Source organism: Pseudopodoces humilis, chromosome 26 (genome assembly GCF_049639895.1).
Source record: "Pseudopodoces humilis isolate 2021_Gansu_Grassland_sample_001 chromosome 26, ASM4963989v1, whole genome shotgun sequence".
NCBI lineage: Eukaryota > Metazoa > Chordata > Aves > Passeriformes > Paridae > Pseudopodoces > Pseudopodoces humilis.
Window position 1 is genome coordinate 3010873 of NC_142225.1, and position 13982 is coordinate 3024854.

General features: G+C 55.7%; 1 protein-coding gene across 2 annotated transcripts; it reads left to right on the forward strand.

The window, feature by feature from the left end:
* The first annotated feature begins 907 nt into the window (after positions 1–907).
* On the forward strand, positions 908–12250 carry TULP1 (TUB like protein 1). 2 transcript variants are annotated; one of them, XM_088067187.1, is made up of 14 exons: positions 908–1697; positions 2142–2187; positions 3636–3753; positions 3856–4002; positions 4693–4824; positions 5091–5195; positions 5304–5435; positions 5617–5708; positions 5914–6090; positions 6454–6566; positions 7046–7154; positions 7315–7413; positions 7689–7860; positions 8606–12250. In XM_088067187.1, the coding sequence occupies exons 1-14, from the start codon at positions 1651–1653 to the stop codon at positions 8737–8739; spliced, it is 1623 nt and encodes a 540-aa protein (XP_087923313.1). In that variant the 5' UTR covers positions 908–1650; the 3' UTR covers positions 8740–12250. The 2 variants fall into 2 exon arrangements, with proteins under 2 accessions (XP_087923313.1, XP_087923314.1); XM_088067188.1 differs by having other exon boundaries at positions 5917–6090.
* The last annotated feature ends 1732 nt before the right edge of the window (positions 12251–13982 follow it).

The window sequence follows — 13982 nt, forward strand, 5'->3', positions numbered from 1 at the left end:
CTGGTGCTGCCCCTTTTTATCAGTGCCATTGTTCTCTGGAGAGCCAGCCAAGGGTCAGCAGTCCATGCTTTGGAAATGCCTGGCTGGGGGATGCTCTTTGGGGTCTCAGCTGTTTTTCCAGCCTGGGAGGTTTATCTTTATGCTTTTTTCCCTGCCCCACAGTGTATTCTTTTGGGAGGGGTTTTCCTGAGCTGGGTGGGTTGAGGAGTCATTTGTGCCCCTTGACTGAGTGTGGAAAGAGAGCAGAAAGCTGAGCCAGTGGGGTATTAGGACTGCCCATCCCTGTTTTATACCCTTTCTCCACAATCTTGGGAGACTAAGCCAGTTTGGGTTAAAATTCCTCTTCTCTAGTCCCATCAGGTGGTACCTGAAGAATCATTTCTCAAGCCTGTCAGTTTTCCCACCTGCAGCAGTGGCACAGCATCCTCACGGCTGCTCCAGCTGCTCATCCAGGGCTTGGGTTTCCTGCCACCATGGCATGCACCTCCCTGGAGGCTGCTGTGAGACCCAGGGCCTCTGCAAAATGTGGGCTTTTTGTTTTTTCTTGCAGGGCAAGAGTCCTTTGGGGGCAGCCCAAGCCACATTTTTCATAGGAAACTACAGGAAAAAAAAAACAACCAAAAAAACCAACTTGCTTTGCAGTTTCTGGGCTTGCTCCCCATTTTTAAGCAAATTTTTGATTTGTTTTGGCTTGGTGCTTTTGGAAGAGAAATGGAACTTGTGATGAGATGAGGTTTAGAAATGAATGGGAAACCAGGAGTGTTTTGCAGGGAGTATTAAGAAGTTCCCGGTGCCGGTGGGTCTCACTGTGCAGTGCTCAAATGCCATCTAGCGGCACCAAGCACAGGTTGGGGGTTTTGGGGGCACCGTGGTGGGCTGGGCAAGGCCAAGGGTCCAGTGGGGACCCTGGGGACATTGGGCCTGTCTGGCTTTGCAACCCAACAGCATCTGTGAAGATCTCTGGGGTGTAATATTTAGAGTTAAATGTTAAGTGGTGTAATAAGGAGGTGAGGTGTGAGCAGGAGGTTATGAAACGCATCCAAAAGAGACCTCAGGACATGGGACAGGGATCAGAGCAGAGGTCAGTACAGAAACCCTTTGCAGCACCCAGAGCTAGGGATGCTGCCTTCCCCTCCGTGGGCTTTCCATGCACAGCTCACACAAAATAGCCCAAATCCTGCTCTTCACTCACCCAGAAGATTTTTCTGGGTGAAAAACAAAGACACCCAGGGAGGATAAGCCTAAACATGATCAGAGAGCCGCTCCTCTGCCCACTGGAGTGAGTGGCTGTGCTGTGCCAGGGACCCCAACCAGCCAGAGGGGAACCTGTGCACCTCAAAAAGGCACTGGAGTCTGGTTGACACTCTGCATTCCTACAGAGCCCCCTTTTCCTGTGATTACTCCCCTGCCAGCTGCTCTCCTGGCAGGCCTGGCTGACAACCCCTGAAATCCTATTAACCGAGTTTCAGGAGAAGTAAAGTTAATCACCTCCTCCACCTGCTCTTCCTCCTTTCCCTTCTCCTCCTCCCAGCACAGAGACTTGCAGAGGCGGCCAAGCCGATGCTGTGAGGCCACTCTGGCTCTCGTGGCTGTCCCCATGGCCTGGGCTTGGTAGGGGCTGCAGGGCAGGACGGAGCCGTGCCGGGAGCGATGCCGCTGCAGACGGAGATCTTGCGTGAGGTCTGGGCTGCAGACAGGTCAGTGCCAGTGGGCAGGGTGGGATCTGTGGGGTGGGTGTTGTGCTGGACACCCCCAATGAATTCCCCTCTCCTCCAGTGCCTTTTTGTCCTGTTTTCAATTTAAACGAAATTTAGTGAGGGGTTTTATCGCAGTGGTTTTTTTCCTTTGGGGGTTGGTGGGATGATGCTCATTGACTTACAGAGAGGGAAAGTGTTTGTTAGAGGGGGATCCCCAAATTCAGCTCCTTGCTGTCCCCCTTGGCCAAGGCAGAGCTTGTCCTGTGCTCTGTGTTAGGAAGGACAATGTCAGACAAACTTGACCCAGTTGAGACAGTGGGAAATGCTACTGGAACCAAATGAAAGACGAGCTTTCACCCTTTGTCAAAAATTTAGGCAATCCCATGCCCCCGGGGTCTGTGGAGGGCTGAAAGCCCTCACCCTTTTGGTTTCTGTGCCCCACAGCCCCAGTGAAGAGCCAGGAAGCCCCCAGCAGCACAAGCCCAAACAGGTAAGAAAAAATCCTTCCCCTCCATCCCCTCTGCCACCATCCCCAAGGGCTGGGGACATCAGAGACCCTCTAACCCCAGAGTCCACACCAAGGCAAGTTTGGGGCTGGTTGGGCTGTTCTATGGGGGTGCTGCAACCTGTGAGGGCAGGAGATTTTTGGGAATCACCTTCAGAGCAGGTGGATAGAGAAAATTCCACAGCCCTCCCCTCTTTGTGCATCCTTCTGAATCCCCCCCTCCATCACTTTGAAGCACCCCATGAGGAAGGTTCCTAGTTCTCAAATAACAATTTAATTAAGCCCCTCAGTTAAGCTATAAACTGTGACTCACTTTCCCCAGGCCATGACCCTGAAAGCCAGATCCCCTTTCCCTGCATTTTGGAACAGCCCCCAGGTGCCCCCCAGCCTTGGGAGGGTCTCAGCAGCAATTTCATCCACCACCCAATTTAATTTTTAATCAGCAGCTCCTCCTTGAAGGGCTTTGTTAAGTAAGGGAGTGGTTGCCCACCCCGCAGCTGCTTAAGGGATTAAGGGGTGCAAAGGAGCTTTTCTGTGTGAGCTCATGACACGGAAGAAGGCAGCCAGTTCCCAGTTTCACCATGGAGCCCTCAGCTCCCCCTCCCCACATTCACAGTCCTGGGATCCCACTGGGATCCATCAGGATCCCAACTTTTGCAAAACACGTTCACACACTGCCTGGAGCATTTGGGAGTAGTGAAACTCCCTGCAAGGGGGAAGATGCTCTGTTGGATAGTGGAAACCTCGGTGCATCTGGATTTGCTGAGATCACTTTCTGAAAACCCTGAGCTGACACCCACTCCCCAAACACCTCCTGTCCAGAGCCAAGTGCTGACCCACATGCTCTGTATTTGGTAAATCTGGGTTATTTATGGCCCCAGCTAACCGGGATTAGGTGTGCTGTGCCTAATCCTCCTGCTTCCCTGCTCCTGCTAACCTCCTTGCCATCCACAGGAGCCTTTTGCAGGGGTGAGAGGAGATGGAGGTGAGAGGCCTGGCTGTCTGCCCATGCCTGTGTCCCCTGTCCATCTCACGTCCCCAGCATGGCCATCAGTGCCCTGAGTGGCTCCCAGGCAGGGTCCCTATGGCCACAGTGGGATTTGCTCCTCTGTGCTGACACCCTGTCACAGCAGCACCATCATCACCCCCCTCTTCTCCAGAGCTGTCCCAGGGCAGATGTTCTATCTGTCTGTCTGTCTGTCTGCCTGCTAACAGAGCTTTCTGTTTTCCTCCCTCTGCCTTCCTCGGGGGGGTGCCCCATGGTAAGTCACTCACTGGAAGGTGTCCGTGTGTCCCTTGCTCCCGTGCTGGGCCAGGGGAAAGTCCGACTGTATTTCTGAAAGGGACCCAGTGCGGTGTGAGCAGGGGGTGCCTGGTAAAGGGGAAAGGTGTTTAAGGCTGGCACCACCTCTGCAGCATCACCCTGAGGGCAGAAGCTGAAGAAGAAGAGGCAGGAGCCTGGGCTGGAGCCCGAGGCCAAACCACGGCGGCCGCGGGTGAAGAAGCTAAGCGAGGCAGGGGCTGCACAGGAGCCTCCAGCCCAGGCACAGGGTGAGCACAGATCCCCCACAGCTCCCCTGGAAATGGAAAATGGGGCGCCCCATCCTGCACCTGAGGCGCTCTCCAATCATGGGCGTCTTTTGAAATGCGCAGGGGTGAAGAAGGTGAGGAAGAAGAAGGAGGAGAAGGGGGAGGAGGAGAGCGACAAGGATCCCTCCTCCAAATTCACCAAGGAGCCTCGGAAGAAAGAAAGCCTGGCTCCCCGCTCCCAAGTGGCCAAAGGCTCCAAGAAGCCACAAGGTGCGAGAGCAACACCCACCCCTCTGCGGGCAGTCGTTCGTGTCACCTCGTGTCCCCTTGTCCCGAGAGCGCCGGGCGTGCTCCCAGTGCTCCCAGAGCCTGCTGGGGTCTCTGCACATCCCCGGCACAGCTTTGTGGCTAAAACCCAGCTACGGACCCGGGAGAAACGGGGACGTGGCAGGGGAGCCGCGCTCATTGCTTTGCTCGGGGAGTTGATATGGAGAGGAAGAGGGGGAAAGGGGGGTGACACGCTCGAACACGAAGGGAAGGTGGCACTTAGGTCCCCGCACACTTCTCTGGAGCGGAAAGTGGCTCCGCAGGGCGAGGCTGCGGCCGCGAGAGAGCGCTGCGGCTACACCCGCACTGCCCGGCGCTGGACACGACCCGCGGCAGCCGGACAGCGCAGCCGGGCCCCTCGGCCACCGCCCGGAGACAGCATGGGCCACAGCCCGGGGACAGCATGGACCACTGCCAGGGGACAGCATGGGCCACAGCCCGGGGACAGCATGGGCCACTGCCAGGGGACAGCATGGGCTGGGGACAGCATGGGCCACAGCCCGGGGACAGCATGGGCTGGGGACAGCATGGGCCACAGCTGCCCCCAGGGACCCTCCTCACTCACCACGAGGCTGGGATCCCCCACTGCCTAAGGACGTTGCGTTGGCTGATGCCATGGTCACCTCTGGGCAGAACCAGCTGAGGATGAGGATGATGAGGAAGAGGAAGAAGAGGTGGAGAATAAAAACCCACCGAAAAAGCTCAAGAAGAAGCTTCCCAAAGAGCCCCTCTCAGGTGGGGGGGAGAAGAAGCTGAAGACAAAGGGTGAGTGCCCAGGGGACAGGGATGGCTTTAGCCCAGCTCTGTTGCCACTGGCATCTGTCCTTGCTGGGATGAGGGCAGTGCCTTGCACCCCGTTCCTGTCACTGTCCTGGGAGGCTCACGGGGCTGCAGAGCCATCACCCCCTCCCCATGCAATCTCCCCCCGGCTCAGCCCTTCCTGCTGCTCCAATCCTGTCACATCCTTGTCCCCATCACTGCCCATTCCCATCCCTTTGCCTGGCTGGTCATCAGCCCCTCTGTCCCAGCAGAAGACAAGAGTGACCCTGACAGCAAAGCCAAATCTGCCAAAAGCACCAAGAAGGAGCCAATGTCCATGTTCCAGGTGAAGAAGGAGAAGAAAAGCAAGAAGAAAGGTATGGGATGAGCAGGAGGGGGTGGCAGCCAGTCCTGCTGCCTGCTGGCATCACCCTGAGCCAACAGCACCCAGTGTTGTATGACCATGTCCCCCATGTCCCTCACAGCTGCCACCAGCAGCGATGAGGAGGATGATTCCGACTCCAGCACCAAGCCCATTAGGTCAGAGAAGAAAAACCCAGCATCCCTCTTTCAGACTGGTGGGGACCCCCCAAAAGAGAAAAAATCCAAAAAGAAAGGTGAGAGCCTGGCACTGGAGGGTGGTGGGCTCGGGCAGGGTTTCTGGAGGTGCAGTAAGTTTGGCCATGGAGAGGGGGTTACAACCTTTATGTTGGCACGGGTCTGTGCTGTGCTTGATTTTGGGACTCAGTTGAGTCAGGATCTTCTCCCTTCTGTGCCCCTGTCTGTTCCTGCCCACAGTTCCTCCCAAAGGGGCTGAGAGTGAGGAGGAGACCCCAGAGACCCTGCAAAAAAACTCCAACAAGAAGGGGAAAGCAAAGAAATCAAAGAAGGTACAAAAGACCCCTCAGAGCCAGGGGGATACCCCCAGGGTGGGGGAAGAGCAGCTCTTCCCCTCAGGGTGGGTCAGGTTTGCAGCATCCCCCAGTGAGACCCACCAGAGTGTCCCCAAAGCCACCAGAGCCCAAGGGGATGGATAGCAAGGAGCAATTAGCTGGGGAAAGAGGGGGGCTCTGGGATCACCATCCTCTCACACAGCAGCAGAAGGAGGAGAGGCCTCCATCCCCTGTCATCGAGGTGGACAACCTGGAGGAGTTTGTGCTGCAGCCAGCGCCACAGGGGGTGACCATCAAGTGCCGGGTGACACGGGACAAGAAGGGCATGGACCGGGGACTTTACCCCACCTATTACCTTCACTTGGACAACGACAAGAAGGTGATTTGGGGTGGGGGCATAGAGACCCCTGGGGCTCTGCTTATCCCAGGGAGCACACTCAGGGTTCTGGGGGGATGCTCACCTGCATCTCCCTGTGCTGGTGTGTCCCGAATGAGGCTGCTCCCCTCTCCTGCCGTTCCTCCCAGGAAACGTCCCTGTAGATGGTACCTGGGATGATGAGCTAACAGTGGCTAGAGAGCTAAAGCTGGGCTGGTCTCAGCCCCTCCTGCCCTGTAATGCAGACAGTATCTTGGGCATCATCTTCATGACTTGCTCAAGGTCATGGCAGTGACTTGTTGGGGGACAGCAGTGGCCATGGCAGTGACAATGTCCCATTCCCACACGGTCCCACCACTCTACCAGGTGTTCCTCCTTGCTGGGAGGAAGCGTAAGAAGAGCAAAACCTCCAACTACCTCATCTCCATTGACCCCACTGACCTGTCACGGGGTGGAGAGAACTTCATCGGGAAGCTGAGGTAGGAGCAGAGGTGATACCCCAGTTTGATGGCACCCCATTTCTGCAGCACCCTTCTCCCACTCCATGGCTTACAGGCTGTCCCAAGCTATGGCTGGGGCAGGCAGGAAGCTAAATTCAGCATTCTGCAGTGTCTGACCTGAGGAGTGGTGGGGGGCTGAGAGGGGAAAACAAGCTTGGCCGGTTCCTCCCAGCAGACAGGTCATGGCTAGAAAAGGCGCCTGGCAAGTCCCAGCCTGCACTGCCAGCAGCCACAGCAATGCTGGGGGTCCCCGTGGTGGCAGCATCTTATCACACACCAATTTAGGGATTCCTTGAACCCAAGAAAATCACTGGAGAGTGGGAATGTCAGCATTGGTGGGGTGCAGCACCAGGGGTTTGCAGCCAGACCAAAGCCAAGGCTGTGCCTGGAGATGTCACGGAGGGGGAGGAGGGGACTCAGCGGCATCAGCCACTGCCATCTCCCACCCTTGGCTGCAGGTCCAACCTGATGGGTACAAGGTTCACCGTGTTTGACAACGGCACCAACCCCGACAGGGCCAACGCTGACTGGTCCAACGTGCGGCAGGAACTCTCGGCCGTGGTCTACGTAAGAGCAGCCACACAGGGAGCCCCTGCCACCCTGCACCCCTTCACTGGGACTTGCAGAGATGTGGGATGGGCTGCAGCCACCCCTGAGCTCTCATTCAGCTCCCCGAGAGGCTGTAACCTGCAGTGGTTGCTGGTTTTAGAGACAGTTTCTCTTGCAGGAGACCAATGTTTTAGGGTTCAAAGGCCCCCGGAAGATGACTGTCATCATCCCTGGGATGAACACTGACTGTGAGAGGGTGCCCATCCGGCCCCGGAACGTAAGTCAGGGTCAGACTTGGAGAAACTCCTTGGGAGCTGGGTTTGCTGGGCACCACCTTGGATTTTACCCATCTTGAGGCATGGAGAGGCTTTCGGGTATCCCTGAAACTCAAGGTGCCCCTGGGAAGTGAGACATTGTGTCTGTGTTTTTTCTCCATGATCCCATTTCCAGCTGGGTACTGCTACAGAGCATTCCCCAGCAAGCCACAGGAGGTGGCAGGGCTCTGGAGGGGTCACCCCAACTCTGCTGCACTCCCCTCTTGCCCCTCTCCAGGATAACGATGGCCTCCTGATGCGATGGCAGAACAGGAACATGGACAACGTGATCGAGCTGCACAACAAAGCCCCAGTGTGGAACGACGAGACCCAATCCTACGTCCTCAATTTCCACGGCCGGGTCACCCACGCCTCCGTCAAAAATTTCCAGATCGTGCACAGCAGTGACCGTAAGCTGGGATGGGGGTGGGATGGGACAGGGGATAGGGTGGGGGAGAACTGCCTCATGAGCTGGCCCCACTGTTTCTGATGACTTTTTTCATGCTCTGGGGTCCTGCCTGCCTTTGCTGGAGCTGGGATGAAGCCGGACAGGCACCCCACAGGAGATGGCAGGGGCTTCTGTTGCCAGGCAGATTTAGGGCAAGGACAGATCCTGTGGGGTGCTGAGCCCCCATGACACTGCAGCCACCCACTCAGCACAGGGCACTGTCCCCAGCACACACCCCACACTGCTGGCAGGCTCACCCTGGGGTGCACGGGGACGGTCCCTCGGGGGTGGCAGCAACTCTGTCTGGATGCGGCTGCTCGTCACCTGTCCAGCGCAGTCAGAAGCCCTTGGCCTCCGGGGTGTTGGATTACGGGACAGAAAAAGCCTCTTGAGGGCCCCTGGTTATTTTTACAGATTTCCTGTCACCCGCTCTCCAGTAGCAGCGATCCCATGGTCCGGGGGGGTGGGGTGAGTGGGGTCCCTGTCCCTTGGGGGGCTGTGGCAAACAGGGAAGGGGGTGCTGGAGGCACCAAAGGGTGCCACGGCCCGTACAATGGGACAATTATGCTTTTTGGTGATTGGTGCTGCAGTACCAGCGCAGGAGCCGCAGACTGAGTTTGGGTGGAGGTGCGTGGGCAGCTTCTTTCTGGGGGAAGGCAGGCTGGGTGCCCCAGTGCTGCCCCAGTGGCTCTCCCTCTCTCCCACAGCCGAGTACATCGTGATGCAGTTCGGGCGTGTGGCGGATGACGCCTTCACCATGGACTACAACTACCCCCTATGCGCCGTGCAGGCCTTTGCCATCGCCCTCTCCAGCTTTGATGGGAAGCTGGCCTGCGAGTAGCACCTGCAGCGGGGCTGCCGGGACCAGCGGGGCTGCCTGCCTGTGCCCGGAGGATGTTCCTGCATCCCTGTCCTGTTCCGCTCCCTGCATTTTCACCTTCTTGCAGTCACGGTTGTTCCTGGGGTGGTTCAAGGCATCTGGTTCCCACTGAGGATGCTCACCTGGCTGCAGCCACTCTCTCCAGGCAAATTTGTGGCAAGTTGTTGGGCTGGGGTGATGGCAGAGCCAAGCTGGAGGTATATTCATATTCAGCAGATGAGGCTGACTGCAATCCCTGTCTCATCCCTTTGGACTCAGATCCTGGAAACTCATCCCCACCCCGCTTTTATTATTTTTTTTTTTTTTTGGTATGGTTTGGATCTTTATGCTCATTCTCCCAGTGAGAAAGGGGTAGGTGGTCTCCCCACTTTGTGTTTCCTCATCCCTACCCACATGCAGGTGGGGTCTGCCTAAGCTCCCAGCTAAAGACCCCCATCCCAGCTCATTGGCCACCAGGCACAAAGCCCCTCTTTGGCCTCATTTTGCCCTGGTGTGAGGGGATGGCTGGTGCCCATGGTGTGTTTGTACCCACTGGGTCTCACCACACTGCCCAGAAAATGCTGGGGATTTGGGTCCCTAAGAAGCAGCCTGGCACCAGCAGCGCACAGGCATGTGCTGAGGGGTGACAGTGCCAGCAGAGGAGGGCTGGCAGGCACATGAGACAGAGTTTGCACTGCTGGCAGGTGGCCCAGCTGGGTCAATGCTGCTAGGAGAGACCTGGAAGAGAAAACTCAGGGTGCACCAGGAAGAAGTGGAGTGACTCATGAGGTGTGGTGCAGTGCTGAGTCACGCTCAGCACCCAGACAGGCCCTGCTGAGCTCCCCGTGCCCTCAGCTTTCGCTGCTCCTCTACTCTGTGACACCTCTGCAGACCCCACGTGCCCCAGATGTCCCCACAGCTGCCTCACTGGTGCTCTCTGTTGATGAGAGATGGACAGAAGGTGCCATCCCCTGCCTCAGGCTGGTGGGGAGCTGGGGTGACACCAATGCAGGGAGGCATTGGGAAGGGAGATGCTGAAGAGAGGCAGCTCAGTGGGAGCAGGACAGCTCATGTCCCCAGTTTCACCAGTTATGGGGTGAGGATTTGGCTGCACAAACAGTCCCAAATCTGATTAATTCAGTGGTGAGAAAAACAGGGACATGACAAGGAGCCTTGGAACACTGTCCTCAGCTCTCTGGTCACGTTTTTCTCACCTGCTCAGCTCTCCCGCTGACTTATGTGGGATTGCCTTCGCAGTACACAAAGGGGTTGCTCCCCAATTCTGGGGGTGATACAAGCCCCCCAGGTTAATGCAGCTGAAAGGCAGCTGCAGCAGAAAGGCTGAGGAGCAGATGGATGAGATGGATGTGATTGTGCAAGAGGGATGCTTATCCTCTCTGGGCAGCGTCACATCACCGTGGCCTGGCCTGTCTGCTTGGGGCTGAGGGCAGATGACAGTGACAGGGGGACCATTGGTGAACATCTGCCCCTTTGCAGATGGGAGTGGAGACTTTCCCCAGCTGTATGATTCTGGGCCTCATGATTCACAGGCAGATGCTCGTGGTGGGGCAGGCAGAGGTGGACAGCTTGGGGACAAGCCAGCCCGCATGGGACATCACCCATTATACACGCTCAGAGAACATCTTGTGAGCCAGAGGGAGAACCAGCAACAGCAGTTCGGGGCCAGCATCTCTGGTGAGGTATGGCCAGCAAATGTGGGGAAAGCAAGAGCTTTCTGCCCAAATCCAGCCACAAACCCAACATCTGTTTGAAATCGGGATGAGCTCAGCTAACAATTGAGCTAATACTTGTCCCCATTTCCTCCAATGCAAGGAGAAAAGCAGCAGGGTGAGAGAGAGGTGTTTGGGCTCCCCAGGTTCTGTCTGCTGTTATCCCCAGGTTGATTCTCCCTCTCCTCACCCAAAACATTTCCATTTTCCATTTGCCCATTGTTGCTTGCAAACCCTTCAGGTTTCCTGGCCTGTTGTCCATGGCAGAGCAAAGTCCCTGCCACGGGTGTCCCATGCAGTGTCACTCAACCTCAGAGCAGCCGCTGCATCAGCCCACCCGAAATCCCTTTTACAAACCCTCTAACGCAAACCAACTGTGGCAGAAGAAACAAATGAAAACAATTTAATAGGGCGATGGATATTTGGGCCCTTTGTTTGTGCTGGCTGTTAACACCAGAGGAGATGAGGGATGGAAGCAGTTGAAATGTGTATCTACTTTGGCCGGCGGAAAGTGTGACGGATGCGTCGGCAGACCAATGGCTGAGGATGCTGGGGTGTGCGTGGGTGTGAAAGGAATGCTCGCTGCAAGAAAAGATAAAAAAAAAGAAGAAAGAGCCTTATCAATGGTGTTTGAGTCCAAAGTGTGTGTATTCCTTGGAGAAAGGGTTTCCTCAATCCCCGGGGATAATGTTTTCCCTGCAATGTGAGACTTTGAGGTTTCTGAAGCTTCATTTTAGGGGCACTGGCACTGGGCTGGTGCTGCAGGCATGGATTTAACCCCACAAAGTGCTCGTGCAGGGGCACAAGCGTGGCCAGTGGCCAGAGGTGACTGTCGTCAGCTCCTCAAGGGAACCTCCTGGGAAATGCGTTTTATTTTTGCAGAGATGCTTATAAGGCAAAGGGGAGGAAAAAAATAAGGCCTCACCTCAGTGCTGAACTGCACATCCCAGGCAGGAGCAGTGTCACTGCAATGCTGGCAGCTCTCTCCGGGGTTCATCCCCATCCCACGCCAATGAGTGGAAAGATGCTGCTCCAGAGCTGAGCAGGAAGGTGGATATGAGGGCTCTTCTCCAGCTGCTGGCTTCTCCCTCTTCTGCAGACCCCTGGGGTTTGGGGGGCTCCATGCACCCAGTTCTGAGTCCCACTCTCTTGAGGGGGCTGACAGATATTTCCATGGGTCCCAGGAGGCAAACGTCCCAACGGGAAGGAAGGAGGGAAGGGCTGGGACATCCTGGGGAGTGCAGGAGGGGAGACCAGCCCTGGGAAACTCCTTGTCCAGCAGTGGAAGGGCTGGAGCTGTTTGGTTCCCAGCAAGCTGCCCTGGCCCCAGCCCTGCGGGATCTCTCTTCAGCTTTGAAGTGGTGATACTTTAATTAATAAAAGAAGTTATTGTGACGAGGTGTTCTTCTGTTCCCTCCCCCTCCCCTTGTATTTATTTTGGTAACATTTTTTAGAGGGAAAGGCAGACTCATTGCTGATTAGCTCAGCTGTGGCTTTGCAGGATGGGCTCCTTCTCGATGCAGCAAGCCACAGGCAGCAATGGGAAAGCCAGTATTTTTCAACTGCTTTTTAAAAGGAGTCATTTTTTAATTAGTGAATCCATTCTGGAGAAGTGTTGGAGTTTTACAATGTTGTAGCTGTTCTTGGTGTCTTGCCTAGACTTGGATGTTCTGGCCATAAGAAAATATTATTTATGGTGTTGCAGCTTGCAGCTCTTTTATATTATAATTTGAGAAAGGAAGTTGCTGTTCCCACCAGCGGACAAAAAAATAGCAGAAACAAGGGCTATGGACTTCTGAAGCAGGAAAATAAATAAAAATTAAGAGGCAGAATGGAAACAAACCACTGAGCCAGCCTTGAATCTTTGCACTCCTGAACAAGCTCATCCCAGCATCACTATCAGTTGTGCTGGATGCTGTAGCGAGTCCCCTGTCCAAATGGCAAGGCCAGAGCAGCAGTGACCCCCTCAGCACTCCCCTGCTCAGTGTTACATGTGTTCCTAAACATTTGTGGATCAGGCTTTTTATTCATGGGCTAATCCACACTTGTTTGCTCATGCCTTACTCAGCCTAAACTCCTATTGAACTCAATTAAAGCTGTCATCTCCAGGAGCACTCAATGTCATTTTTGCCCAAGTAAGGGATGAGTAACGAGGCTCTGAACAGCCCTTGGAGAATAACAGCCATTTTGTTGCAGTTTTTGGTCCAGATTTCTTACAAGTTAGCAGCAGGCCAAGGGTGGAAGAATGTGATATGGCTTTATGAATCACACACAATTGCTGAATGCGCTGGATGCTTCAGAGCCTGTCACTTCATGGACTGAAGCATTGGCTGTCTTGTCCCAAAATGCTTGAATACAACCAAGCTCATGATGAAAATTAGAAAAATATGTTTCTAGAAGGAATGGGATGCAAAGAACATCCTTTCTCCAATCAGGGCGCCGGGAGGATTCCTCACCCTAATTTATCTCTGGGGGTTTTGGGTACTGTGACACAGGCCTGTGGTGTGTGCTGGCCCAGTGGCCTTGGGGACTGAGGGTTTTGCCCCTTTTGGGGCTGCAGTTCCTGATGGTCAGGCTGGGTTGTGGCCAGGGACTCGTATGTGATCTGCTTTGCTGTGGCTTAGCACGTTACCACCCACCAGCTCACCCAGAGGAAGTGACCATGGCCTGGATCCTGGCTGAATTCCCTTAAGAAATCCCAACAGCATGGGCTGAAATCCCCATCCTGGGCAGCATGGTCACTGTGTGTGTATGTGTGTGTGAGGATGAGGAGAGGGATGAAGGTGTTTGGAGGGGGATGCAGATGTCAGGATGGGAACTAACAGGAGGATGAAGATGTGTGGTAGGGCAGTGTGCAGAGGACAATGAAAATGTGCAGAAGGGGATGGAGGTGAGCACAGGGATGATAGTGAGTGAAGCAGGGCAGGAATGAAGAGTGGGATGAAGGTGAGCACAGAGGGTGATGAAGATGTGCAGAAATGGATGAAGGTGTGCACGGGTGACCCTGGCTGGCTGCGGACGGGACAGGACAAGACGAGAGAGCAGCACCGTCGTGCCCTGGCCCAAGGCCACATCCCAGACTGCATCCCGGGAATGCCAGAGGGGGAAGGGGGAAGAGGAGGAAGGTGAAGAAGGCTCATAGAGGCCGCTCCCATAACTCGGGCCGGGCCGAGCCGAACTCCAGGGATGCCCTTTCCCAAAAAAAAAAAACTTCCCTGTGTAAGGGAAGTCCCGCGTCCCCACTGCCCGCTGCCCCGACGGGGAGGTCGGGAGAGTCGGGCGGGAGGAAGGGCCGGGAAAAGGAGAAGGAGGAGGAGGAGGAGGTGGAGAAGGAGGTTAGGGGAGGAGAGGAGGCCCAGCCCGGCCCCGCCGCCTCCTGATTGACTCCCAACTTTCTGCTCCTCCCTCGCATAAACTTTCCCGTCCCTGTGCCTGGCTCCGTGCGCGGACCCGAGAGCCCGCCGCGCTGCCCGCATTCCTGCTGCCCGCCCCGGC

What these genes read in the sequence shown, in the direction of transcription:
- TULP1 (XM_088067187.1), top strand. Translation starts at nt 1,651, where the DNA reads ATGCCGCTGCAGACGGAGATCTTGCGTGAGGTCTGGGCTGCAGACAG. An exon ending in AGCAGCACAAGCCCAAACAG is followed by an intron (nt 2,188 to 3,635) that starts GTAAGAAAAAAT and finishes CCCTGAGGGCAG; the next exon opens with AAGCTGAAGAAGAAGAGGCA. An exon ending in ACTTGGACAACGACAAGAAG is followed by an intron (nt 6,091 to 6,453) that starts GTGATTTGGGGT and finishes CCACTCTACCAG; the next exon opens with GTGTTCCTCCTTGCTGGGAG.